Source organism: Eimeria necatrix, genomic scaffold (assembly GCF_000499385.1).
Source record: "Eimeria necatrix Houghton genomic scaffold, Enh_scaff731, whole genome shotgun sequence".
In the NCBI taxonomy this organism is placed as follows: domain Eukaryota; phylum Apicomplexa; class Conoidasida; order Eucoccidiorida; family Eimeriidae; genus Eimeria; species Eimeria necatrix.
The window spans coordinates 7501-18612 of record NW_013654556.1 but is presented as its reverse complement, the minus strand read 5'-3'; the positions used below and the strand labels follow the sequence as shown (position 1 = coordinate 18612).

Sequence of the window (11112 nt, the reverse complement as noted above, 5' to 3'; positions counted from 1 at the left end):
TATAGCCCCCAAGGGGGCCCCCGGGGGCCCCCTTGGGGGCCCCTGGGGGGCCCCCAGGGGCCCCCCGGGGGCCCCCGGGGGCCCCAGATGGGGAAGGCAGTGGGCCAGGGGGCCCCCTGGTCTTTGAGAAGTTATTATCAACAAAATGGCAATTTAAAAATATTTGAAATTAATTAATTTATAATTTGATAATTGTTTTTTAATTTTGGAGTTTAGAGCTGTCTGTACACCCGAAGTTGCTGCCGATGCTGCTCCCGCGGCGATGCAAACGAGCAGCAGCAGCAGACTAGCTGCTGCTGCAGCAGCAGCAGCAGCAGCTACGGTTGCTGCTGCTGCTGCTGCTGCTGCAACGTACTATCTGCTGAGGGCCCGCCGAGGCCTGCAGAATGCCAACAGGGGCGCGGCTGGTGAGGGCAGCAGCAGCTGCAGCAGCAGCTGCAGCAGCAGCACGAGCAGCAGCAGCAGCGGGACAAAAAGCAGCCACAGCAGCAGCAGCAGCAGCAGCAGCAGCAGCGGCGTCGGAGTGTACATACACTTCGGCTCGGAAACAGGAACGGCGGAAAGGGTCAGCGAGCTGCTGGCCTGCAGCCTCTGCGCGCTGCAGCAGCAGCAGCAGCAGCAGCAGCAGCAGCAGCAGCAAGCAGTATTTATTTTTGACTTGGAGGTGAGGCTTTTGCATGCATTTTGGCTTTTTGCTGCTGCTCTGGTCCACTGGACCACTGCAGCAGCAGCCTGCGTGCGGCTTAGCAGCCTCTGCCGCGGGAGCATCGAACTGCAGCAGCAGCAGCAGCAGCAGCAGCAAAACCTCCAGCAGCAGCAGCAGCAGCAAAACCAGCACCATCAGCAGCAGCAGCAGCCACAAAACCAGCAGCAGCAGCAGCAGCAGCAGCAGCAGCAAGCTGTCATTCCGTGCGTCTCAAATGCTTGCATGCAGGACTTTACCCCCAGTGCCTTTTTGCTGCCTCCCGATGGCCCCCAGGGGCCCCCAGGAAACTTGTGGGGCCAGGGGGGCCCCTCCCCCGCTGCCAGGGGGGCCCCCCAGGGGCCCCCAGGACCCCAGGGGCCCCCAGGGTCTCAGGGGCCCCCAGGGTCTGAGGGGCCCCCAGGGTCTGAGGGGCCCTGGGGGCCCCCTGGGGCCTCCCAGGGGGCCCCCGGGGCCCTCCAGGGGGCCCCCGGGGGCCCCCCGGGGGCCCCCGGGGGCCCCCAGGGGGCCCCTGGGGGCCCCCAAGGGGCCCCCCGGGGGCCCCCAGGGTGTGAGGGGCCCCTTCCATTGCGAGTGTTAGTGCTGGCAACTCATGGAGAGGGAGAGGCCACAGCCAGCGCGAAGCAGTTTGAAGACTGGGTAGGCAGCAGCAGCAGCAGCAGCAGCAGCAGCAGCAACAGCAGCAGCAGCAACAGCAACAGCAATAGCAGGAATGGCAGCAGAAGCGCCACACGTAGCAGTAGCAGTGGCAGTTTATGCAGCAGGAATCTTCTTTCTGCAAGGAACTGCGTTGACATTTGCTTCTTGCCTTGCTGCTGCTGCTGCTGCTGCTGCTGCTGCTGCTGTGTTGCTGCTGCAGCTAAACAGCTACTGCAAGTGGCTGCGGCAGCTGCACCTGCATGTGGTGCAGCGCGGGGACTTCGCTGCTGCTCGTTCGCTGCTGCAGCAGCGCGCGGCTGCCGTGCAGCTCCAGCAGCAGCAGCAGCAGCAGCAGCAGCAGCAGCAGCAGCAGCAGCAGCAGCAGGAGCCCGTGTTCTTGCCAGGGGCCTTTGCTGTGCTGGGCCTCTGCAGCAGCAGCTACCCCAGCACTTATAATGCGATGGCCTGCCGCACGCACAGGGCCCTGCGGCGGGCCTGCCGCATGCAGCAGCAGCTGCACGAGTTTGCTGCTGCCGCCAGCAGCAGCCGCAGCAGCAGCAGCAAGGAGGCGCTGCAGCAGCAGCTGCTGCAGCTGCTGCCGCGGAGACCAGCAGAAGTCGTGGGGACTGTCGGGGACTGCGACGACAGAGGAGACACAGAAGCAGCAGCGCAGCAGTGGACGGAGCAGCAGCTGCTTCCAGCCCTCAGGCGGCTGCAGCAGCACTGCAGCAGCAGCAGCAGCAGCAGCAGCAGCAGCAACAGCGCTGCTAGTCGCGCTGCACGTAAGCTGCAGCGCGAGCCAAACTCAGGCGAAGCAGCAGCAGCAGCAGCAGAGAAGGCCGGAATGCAGGCAGTGCGTATGTGGCTGGAGCACCGTAAGCTCTGCCGTTGCTGCTGTTGCTGCTCTGCTGCTGCTGCTGCTGCTGCTGCTGCTGCTGCTGCTGCTGCCGCTCGATTTGGAGTTGCTGCTGCTTTTGCTTTTCGCAGTGCCCTTTTTGCTGTCCCTGAGCCAGCCTGTGCTTCTTGGGCCGCTGGTGCCGCCGCTGTTGCTGCTGCTGCTGCTGCTGCTGCTGCTGCTGCTGCTGCTGCTGCTGCTTGAGCCTCCAATGTTGCAGCAGGCGGCGCGAGTGCCTTGTGAGTGCATGCAGACAAAGCCCCAACTGTGGCAGTCTTTCGAAATGGAGTAAAAATAAAGGAAGAAGGAGCAGCAGCAAAGGGAGACTTGGGGCCGCAGCAGCAGCAGCAGCAGCAGCTGCTGCTGCTGCAGCAGGGAGATGAGGCGCTGCAACAGCAGCAAACGCAGCAGCGGCCGTCTTCGACCTCCGCCCGATTTGCCTTTGCTATGGAGCCTCTGCCGCTGCTGCGCAGCACTGACCTGCTGCAGCAAGAGGAAGACGCAGCGACAGCAGCAGCAGCAGCAGCAGCAAAGCACCCTGCTGCTGCTGCTGCAGCAGCAGCAGCAGACTCTAGTTGCCGGGAGCTGGAGTTTGATGTTTCTGCTGCTCCAGGGCTGCGGTGCCACACAGCCGACACACTCTATGTGCTGCCGCGCAACAGCAACGAGGAGGTGTGCCCCCTGCTGCTGCTGCTGTTGTTGCTGCTGCTGCTGCTGCTGCTGTTGTTGTTGTTGCTGCTGCTGCTGCTGCTGCAGTAGGTAATGCAACTGGGCAGAGTATACGGGGAGGCCCTGGGGTGAAACGACGAAAGACTTAAAAGGCATTGGCTATGTCTGGCTGCCAGCTGCAAGCTCCCGTTGCTGCTGATTTCTGCTGCTGCTGCTGCTGCTGCTGCTGCTGCTGCTGCTGTTGCTGCTGCAGGTTTTGTGGTGGTTTGACTTCCTTGGGTTTAAAAAGCGAGGAATAGACCTTAAAGACGAAATTCACTTTTTGGAGGAGACTGTCCCTTTCCCAACCCCCTGCACTGTCGAGGTGCTGCTGCTGCTGCTGCTGCTGCTGCTGCTGTTGCTGCTGCATTAGCAGCAGTCGCTGCTGCTGCTGCTGCTACTTCTGCGGCAGTTGTTCTTTTGAAATGCCCTGCTGCTGCCACTGCAGCGTGTTGCTGCTGCTGCTGCTGCCGCTGCTGTTAATACCTCGCACAAGCTTGCCGGGGCCGCTGCAGCTGTGACTGCTGCAACCACGCTGCTGCTGCTGCTGCTGCTGCTGCTGCTGCTGCAGGATGCCCTTGCTCTTTACTGCAGCTTCGAGCTTCCTAGCCGGGCGGAGCTTTCTGTCTTTGGCTGCTTCGCTGAGGAGCAGCAGCAGCGGAGGCAGTGGCTGCGGCTCACCACCGACCCCACGGTAACTGAGGGTTTAGGGTTTAGGGTTTAGGGTTTGGGGTTTAGGGTTTAGGGTTTGGGGTTTAGGGTTCAAATTCCAGCGGTTCAGGAGTAGGACGTTTGATTTGCAGTTTTGCTGCAGCAGCAGCAGCAGCAGCAGATGGCCTGGCTGGGGTGGGTTTAGGGTTTAGGGTTTAGGGTTTAGGGTTTGGGGGTGGTTTGCTGCTGCAGCAAGGAGACACTTTTGCTGCTGCAGTGAGGGGACAGGGCTGGTGTCTTCGAGGGCTGCTGGCTGTGCTGCTGCCGTCCCTTAATTTAGCAGCAGCAAACTTGGGGCTGCTGCTGCTGCTGCTGTCGCGGGGCCGCATGCCCCGCGCATACACTCTGGCCTCTTCCCACCTGCAGCAGCCGCAGCAGCAGCAGCAGCAGCAGCAGCAGCAGCAGCAGCAGCAGCAGCAGGTTACGCGCACCGCGTGCATCTGCCTCAACCGGCACAGCTCGCCGAGAAGGGATCCGCAGCAGTTGCTGCTGCTGCTGCAGCAGCACGGTGAGCCTCCCCGCAGCAGCAGCAGCAGCAGCAGCAGCAGCAGCAGCTAGAGGCTGAGCAGCACCTCCACTACCAAATTGTGCCAACTCCACCTGCCTAAGCCGTCGCTGCTGCTGCTGCTGCTGCTGCTGTTGCTGCTGCTGCTGCTGCTGCTGCTGCTGCTGCTGCTGCTGCTGCTGCTGCTGCTGCTGCTCTCCTGCGTCTCCTTAGGAATCCGGCCCTTTGCTGCTGCTGCAGCTATTCCCTCAGGAACTCATCATGGGGTCTGTTCTTCTTACTTATTAAACTTGAGGGCCCCCCAGGGGGGCCCCCCTCCCGAGGGGCCCCCCAACCCTCAGGGGGGCCCCCTGGGGGCCCCTGTGTCTGTTCTGTGCTGCTGCAAACCCTCTTGCTTCAAGCTGCCTGCTGATGAAGACACGCCGCTGCTGCTTGTTGCTGCTGGCACAGGTGAAGCTGCTGGTGCTGCTGCTGCTGCTGCTGCTGCTGCTGCTGGTACTGCTGCTGCCGCTGCTTTTGCCGCTGCAGCAGCAGCTGCTGCTGCTGCCACTTCTGTCGGCGCTAGAAGGCGCGTCGGCTCAAAGCGTATGGCTTCGGGTTCAGGGTTTAGGGTTTAGGGTTTAGGGTTTAGGGTTTAGGGTTTAGGGTTTGCTTGCTGCTGCAGGCGTTGCCCCCTTTGCTGCTTTTGTAAGACACCTGGCAGCAGTGGGGGCCCCCCGAGCTGCAGCACATCTTTTTTTCGGGTGTACAGACACCCGGCACTTTCTTTACAAAGATCTTTTTCTTTCCCACCTCGACTGGCAGCAGCAGCAGCAGCCAGAGGTGCAGCAACTTCTGGAACAGTACCTGCAGAAGCAGAAGCAGCAGCAGCAGCAGCAGCAGCAGCAGCAGCAGCAGCAGCAGCAGCAGCAGCAGCAGCACGTGCTGAGCCGCGTCTTTCTAGCTCTTTCCCGGGTCAACCCAGAGGTACTGTTGCATTTTTCTTCCTTGCTTTCCACTTATGCCCTGCTGCTGCTGCTGCTGCTGCTGTTGCTGCTGCTGCTGTTGCTGCTGCTGCTGAGCTGTGTGTCTGGCAGCCGCTGCTGCTGCTGCTGCTGGGGCTGTGCATGCAGCGCAAGGTGTACGTACAGCACAAAATTGCCGAAGAGGGGGAACTTGTGTGGGGTCTGCTGCAGTCGGGTGCTGCAGTGTATGTCTGCGGGTAAGTCCTGATCTGGCAGCTGCTGCTGCTGCTGCAGCTGCTGCTGCTGCTGCTGTACAGGTTGCTACTGTTACTGCTGCTGGTGCGCCGTAGAGGCTGACACTTCTGCTGCTGTGCTGTAAAAGCTGCTGCCGCTGCTGCTGCTGCTGCTGCTGCTGCTGCAGTTGCAGCTGCTGCTGCTGCTGCTGCTGCTGCTGCTGCAGAGGCTGCTGCTGCTGCTGCTGCTGCTGGAGTGTCTGTACAGGAAGCCGGCAATGGGGGAGGCGGTGCAGGCTGCTCTTGTCTCTGTTGCTGCTGCTCATATAGGACAGAAGAAGGCGGAGGCCTTCATTCAGCGCATGCACGACAGTACGCGCTCGCTGCTGCTGCTGCTGCTGCTGCTGCTGCTGCTGCTGCTGCAGGTGCTGATGCAGCTGCTGCTACTGCTGCTGCTGCAGCTGCTGCTGCTGCTGCCTCTATACTCGTTGCCGCTGCTGCACGGCAGACGCTGCTTGGCGACTTGCTGCGGATCTGGCTGCTGCTGCTGCTGCGGCGTTCAAGTCCCGTAGTTAAGACTGCAGCAGCTGCTGCTTCGCTTGCTGCTGCCGCAGCAGCAAACAGTTGCTGCTGCCGCAGCAGCAAACAGTTGCTGCTGCTTCTGTCTCTGCATGCAGCTGGGAAGTACATAAAGGAGCTATGGGACTAAAGGAGTTATTGGAAAAATGAAGTTCCCTTTGCTAGCAGCAGCAGCAGATGCTGGGGGGCCCCCGGGGGCCCCCAAGCCATGGGGCCCCCAGGGCCCTTCACTGCCGGGGGGCCCCCCTACTTGCTCCCAGGGGGCCCCCTGAAGGCCCCAAAACAACCTATGTGGGCCTTGAGGGGCCCCCCGGGGGCCCCTGGAGGACACTTTAAGTATACAAGGGCCCCCTGGGGCCCCCTAGGGCCCCCTAGGGCCCCCTAGGGGTCCTGGGGGCCCCCTGGGGGCCCCCTGGGGGCCCCAGGGGCCCCTGGGGGCCCCCTGGGGTCTTCTAGGGACATTGGGGGGCCCCTGTAGGGCCCCACAGGCCCTTGTGGGGCCCCCCAAACCCCTGAGCTGTTGGGCTGTTTGCTTTTGCTGCAGTTATGCTCTCCTAATTGTTTTGCTGCAGGGTTTAGAGAGGCGGGGGCTTGCTGCTGCGCTCTAGGGTTTAGGGTTTAGGGTTTAGGGTTTAGGGTTTAGGGTTTAGGGTTTAGGGTTAGGAGAAGGCTTAGGGGATGTGCATGCACTCATATATAAACCGGGATTCGGAATTGAAATAAAGAAATACATTTGGACAAATATATTTAATTAAATATTTCTAAAATAAACAAATAAATTGGGACAAATATATTTAATTGTATATTTTGCATATTTATATAAAGAAATAAAAAGAAATAACTAAAAAGACTTCGTAGTCAGCCCCCTAGCGGGCCTCGCTGGTGTGCAGCGAAGCCGTTTGCTGCAGCAGCAGCAGCAGCAGCAGCTGCTGCTGCTGCTGCAGCAGCAGCAGCAGCAGCTGCTGCTGCTGCTGCTGCTTTTCCAAATGCAGTTGAATGTAAACAAATGGCTTGGAGCCATGGAAAGCCCCAAACGCATGCAGAAGTGCAGCAAAGTGGCAAATGCATGCATGGCTAAGTTCAAGTGTCTTAATTTTAATTTATTTATTTTTTTGATTTTTTTAAATTCTTTTTCTTTTTGCAAACTTTTAAATGCTCTTCTAAAATGGCCTTTTTGTTCAATTATAATGACGCAAGCTTGGCATTTATTTCGTTTTTATTTTTTTCTTTTTTTAATTTTTTTTTTCTCTTTTTGCATTCCTAGTTGTGCAGTTTCCACTGTACATACACCTCCGTACTTTGCACTATTAATTAGTTTTATTTTAATTTAATTTTAATTTTAATTTTAATTTAATTTTAATTTTAATTTTAATTTTAATTTTAGTTATTTCATTTTTTGTTTTTATTTGCATGCACTTGTGCACTCCACAGAGAGTTTCAATTAGTTTTATTTTTTATTTTTGTCTTTGCATTCTTTTGCATTTTAATTAATTTAAATTCATTTTAATTTCAAAATTCATTTTAATTTTAAAAAGCCTTTTTGCACTTTGCTGCTGCACACGGCCCTTTGCTGCAGCAGCCCGCAGGCCCTCGTGAAGTTCCCCAAGACTCTGTCTTCAGCGAAGGTTTAGGGTTTAGGGTTTAGGGTTTAGGGTTTAGGGTTTAGGGTTTAGGGTTTAGGGTTTGCTGCCTTGGCTTGCCTGAGTCGCATGGGCCTGAAGCGCCGGTGGGTGAAACAGCTGCAGAATCTTTAGCTGGGGAATTCCTAGGACGTGCGCAGCTGCTAGGGTTTAGGGTTTAGGGTTTAGGGTTTAGGGTTTAGGGTTTAGGGTTTAGGGTTTGGGGTTTAGGATGTGACCTCGACTTGAGCGTCGCCGCCTCCCTCTGGAAGGATGGGGTAGTGTGGTGTTGCTTCGAAGCAATTTTAGCAAGCCAATTTTGTGGCGTTTAAATTGCTGCTGCTGCTGCTGCTGCTGCTGCTGCTGCTGCTGCTGCTGCTGCTGCTGCTGCTGCTGCCGGTGGTCGGTGTCCAGAAGTGACCATTGCTGCTGCTGGCGCTGCAGCTGTCCTTCTGCGCCGCACTGCAGCAAAGTGAAACAACTGATGTTTTTAAAGTTTAAAATAAATTAAATGGCATTTAATTAAACCACAAAACTGCTTCTTGCGCGGCGCGAGCTGTACGTACACCCCAGCTCCACAGAAGCTGCTGCTGCGCTCGGCTGCCCACAGCCGCGTCGCACTGCCGCGGCGGGGGCCCCTGGGGGCTTTCTTGGCGAATATAAATTGTTTTTTGTTTATTTTTTACTGAAAAAATATATTTTTTACTAAAAAATCAAAAAGTAGAAGCTCAAAAGGATAGAAGCAGCCGCAGAAGGCAGCGCGCTCCCGGGTCTGTCTCGCGGTCCGCGCAGGAGCCCGTGAAACACTGAATTAGGGTTTAGGGTTTAGGGTTTGCCGAGCGCCGCTGCTCCTTGCGGAAACCTGCGCCTGCTGCGCCGCATCTTATCGCCGAAGCAGCCCGCAGCAGCAGCAGCTGCTGCTGCAGTTGCTGCCACTACTTGTCTGGACAGCAGCAACAACGCAACAGCAGCAGCAGCAACAACAGCGAAGGCGACCGCAGCAGCAGCAGCAGCAGCAGCAACCGCAGCAACCGTCCCGCCCTGCTTCTTCTTCTGCAGCCGCAGAACTGCAGCTCCAAACCCTAAACCCTAAACCCTAAACCCTAAACAGCAGCCCCGTAGGAGGCAGGCATCATGGAGGCTTCGGGGGTTAGGGTTTCGAAGGACTAATTGCTTCGAGGGTTTGGGGTGTACGTACACCTCAGGCAGCTTCCAGGCTGACCTTTCTTTTCCTCAGTAGGGCCCCCAGGGGCCCCAGCAGCAAGCTGCTGCGGGGCCCCTCGGTGCGTTGTCCTAAACCCTAAACCCTAAACCCCAAACCCTAAACCCTAACCCTAAACCCCAGGCCTACTGGGTGCTTCCAGAACTGCCGCACTGAAGAAAGAACAATGGGGGCTGTTCAGGGCTCAGACGGGGCCGAGGATCGCGAATACCAGCAGCAGCAGCAGCAGCAGCAAGAGCAGCAGCTGCAGCAGCAGCAGCAGCAGCAGCAGCAACAGCAACATGACCTGCAGACACAAACTAAACAGGGGGCCCAAACTTCCCTCTGCGACTCACTAGGGGGCATACAGCCCGGAAACCCACAGCAGCAGCAGCAGCAGCAGCAGCAGCAGCAACTGCTGCCGCAGCAGCAGCAGGAGCTTCAGCAAGTTTCTCCGCCGTTGGTGGAGCCGCAGCGCCCCAGCTCCCACGAACGTGAGCAGCAGCAGCTGCAGCAGCAGCAGCAGCAGCAGCAATCTTCTTGGGGTTTAGCACCAGGGGGCCCCCTTGGGGCCCCCCAGCAGCAGCCCGGCTGCAGCGTTGACGTGGCTGGGTCGTCACCTGCTTCTGATCCTGCAGCAGCAGCAGCAGCAGCAGCAACGCCAGCAGCACCAGCAGCAGCAGAACCAGCAGCAGCAGCAGCAGCAGCAGCAGCGCCAGCAATACAGGAGCCTGCAGCAGCAGCAGCAGCAGCAGCAGCAACGCCAGCAGCACCAGCAGCAGCAGAACCAGCAGCAGCAGCAGCAGCAGCAGCAGCGCCAGCAATACAGGAGCCTGCAGCAGCAGCAGCACTACCAACAGTAGCAGTGACACCAGCAGCACCCGCAGCCCCAGCAGCAGCAGCATCCCCAGAAGCAGCGGCACCAGCAGCAGCAGCAGCAGCAGCAGCAGCAGCAGCAGCACCTGAGTCGCGGGGCCGGCTGCGGGCTGAAGGACACAAAGGGGGGAAGCGGCTGCCGCGGGACTGCTCGGGCTCTGTGTCTTGGAGATTAAGTGATTCTGTTTTTAGACAAAGAGTTCGAGAGATTTGTGCTCGTGCTGCAGTTCATCCTGCTGCTGCTGCTGCTGCTGCTGCTGCTGCTGCTGCTGCTGCGGAGGGCTCCCCGGACGCGGCGGCGGGCGCCAGCGACACGGCCGCGGTGTCGCACCCGCGGCACAGCAGCAGCAGCAGCAGCAGCAGCAGCCTGAGCAGCGGCAGCAGCAGCACGCCGGCGTGCTGCTGCTACCGCAGCAGCAGCAGCAGCCGCGGCAGCAGCAGCAGCACTTTAACTGTCAAGGAACTCAAACAAAGAGCTCTTGAAATTGAAAAAGGATCTTCTTCAGCTCTCGAAACTCCAAACCTCCTTGACGAAGTCCAGTACGTGCGCTTCAAGCTCGCCAACAAGGCCCTTTGCATTTTCCTAGTGAGCCTAGGGTTTAGGGTTTAGGGTTTAGGGTTTAGGGTTTAGGGTTTGGGGTTTGGGGTTTGCGGTTTGGGGTTTGGGGGAGGCGCTGCGGGGCGGCCTCAAAGAGCGACCCACACAGGACAAGACAATACATGGGATCTCTCGCGGGCTGCCCCTAAGGGTTTAGGGTTTAGGGTTTAGGGTTTAGGGTTTAGGGTTTAGGGTTTGGGCTATGACTGATAGGTTCTGTTGTGTGGACTTGGCTGGCTGCTGTCAGCGGGCGTGTGAGTTGTGCGAATGCGCGTGCATGGGATTTGGGGCCGAAGGCCTAGGGTTTAGGGTTTAGGGTTTAGGGTTTAGGGTTTAGGGTTTAGGGTTTAGGGTTTTGAGCTGGTTGTGTGGGCTTGTTTGGCTGCTGGCTGCATGCGTGTGCGTTGCGCGAGCGGGCGTGGGCGGGTGTCAGTGCCTACGCCTTAGGGTTTAGGGTCTAGGGTTTAGGGTTTAGGGTTTAGGGTTTAGGGTTTAGGGTTTAGGGTTTGGACAGGACTACGATGGCACTCTGACTCCAATCGTGGCGGACCCGCGCGAGGCCAAAATGTCTTCGGCGTTTCGCCGGACTTTGAAGAGGCTTTCGGCGGTCTTTCCCGTGGCCATTGTGACAGGTAATTAATTAATTAACTAATTAATTAATTAATTAATTAATTAATTTAATTTAATTAATTTAATTTAATTTAATTTAATTTAATTAATTTAATTAATTTAATTTAATTTAATTTAATTTAATTTGTTTGTTTTGTTTTTTTGTTTTCATTTTCGCAATTTGTTCGACGGCGGGGAAGTGGATGGGGAGGGAGAAAAAGGCTGGAGTTGGATTTGCAAGTTTTCGTTTTATTTTTTGTTTTTATTTTTTATTTATTTGTTTAATTTATTT

General features: G+C 57.1%; 2 protein-coding genes across 2 annotated transcripts in view; both read left to right on the top strand.

The window, feature by feature from the left end:
• Window positions 1-2684: 2684 nt before the first annotated feature.
• ENH_00073460 (NADPH-cytochrome p450 reductase, putative) lies at window positions 2685-6047 on the top strand (the record flags this gene model as incomplete). Its single annotated transcript, XM_013582750.1, is given in 10 exon segments — window positions 2685-2909; window positions 3160-3270; window positions 3512-3639; window positions 3849-3873; window positions 3879-4164; window positions 4375-4611; window positions 4826-5127; window positions 5274-5362; window positions 5607-5710; window positions 6016-6047. Coding segments are annotated over 10 exon segments (1539 nt in total).
• Window positions 6048-8924: 2877 nt separating this feature from the next.
• ENH_00073450 (hypothetical protein, conserved) overlaps window positions 8925-11112 on the top strand; it is a gene marked incomplete at both ends in the record, with an annotated part of 2579 nt that continues 391 nt past the window's right edge. The window contains 2 exons of the mRNA XM_013582749.1: window positions 8925-10199; window positions 10726-10843. Coding sequence (XP_013438203.1) covers window positions 8925-10199; window positions 10726-10843 — 1393 coding nt within the window. The remainder of the gene's footprint in view (window positions 10200-10725; window positions 10844-11112) is intronic.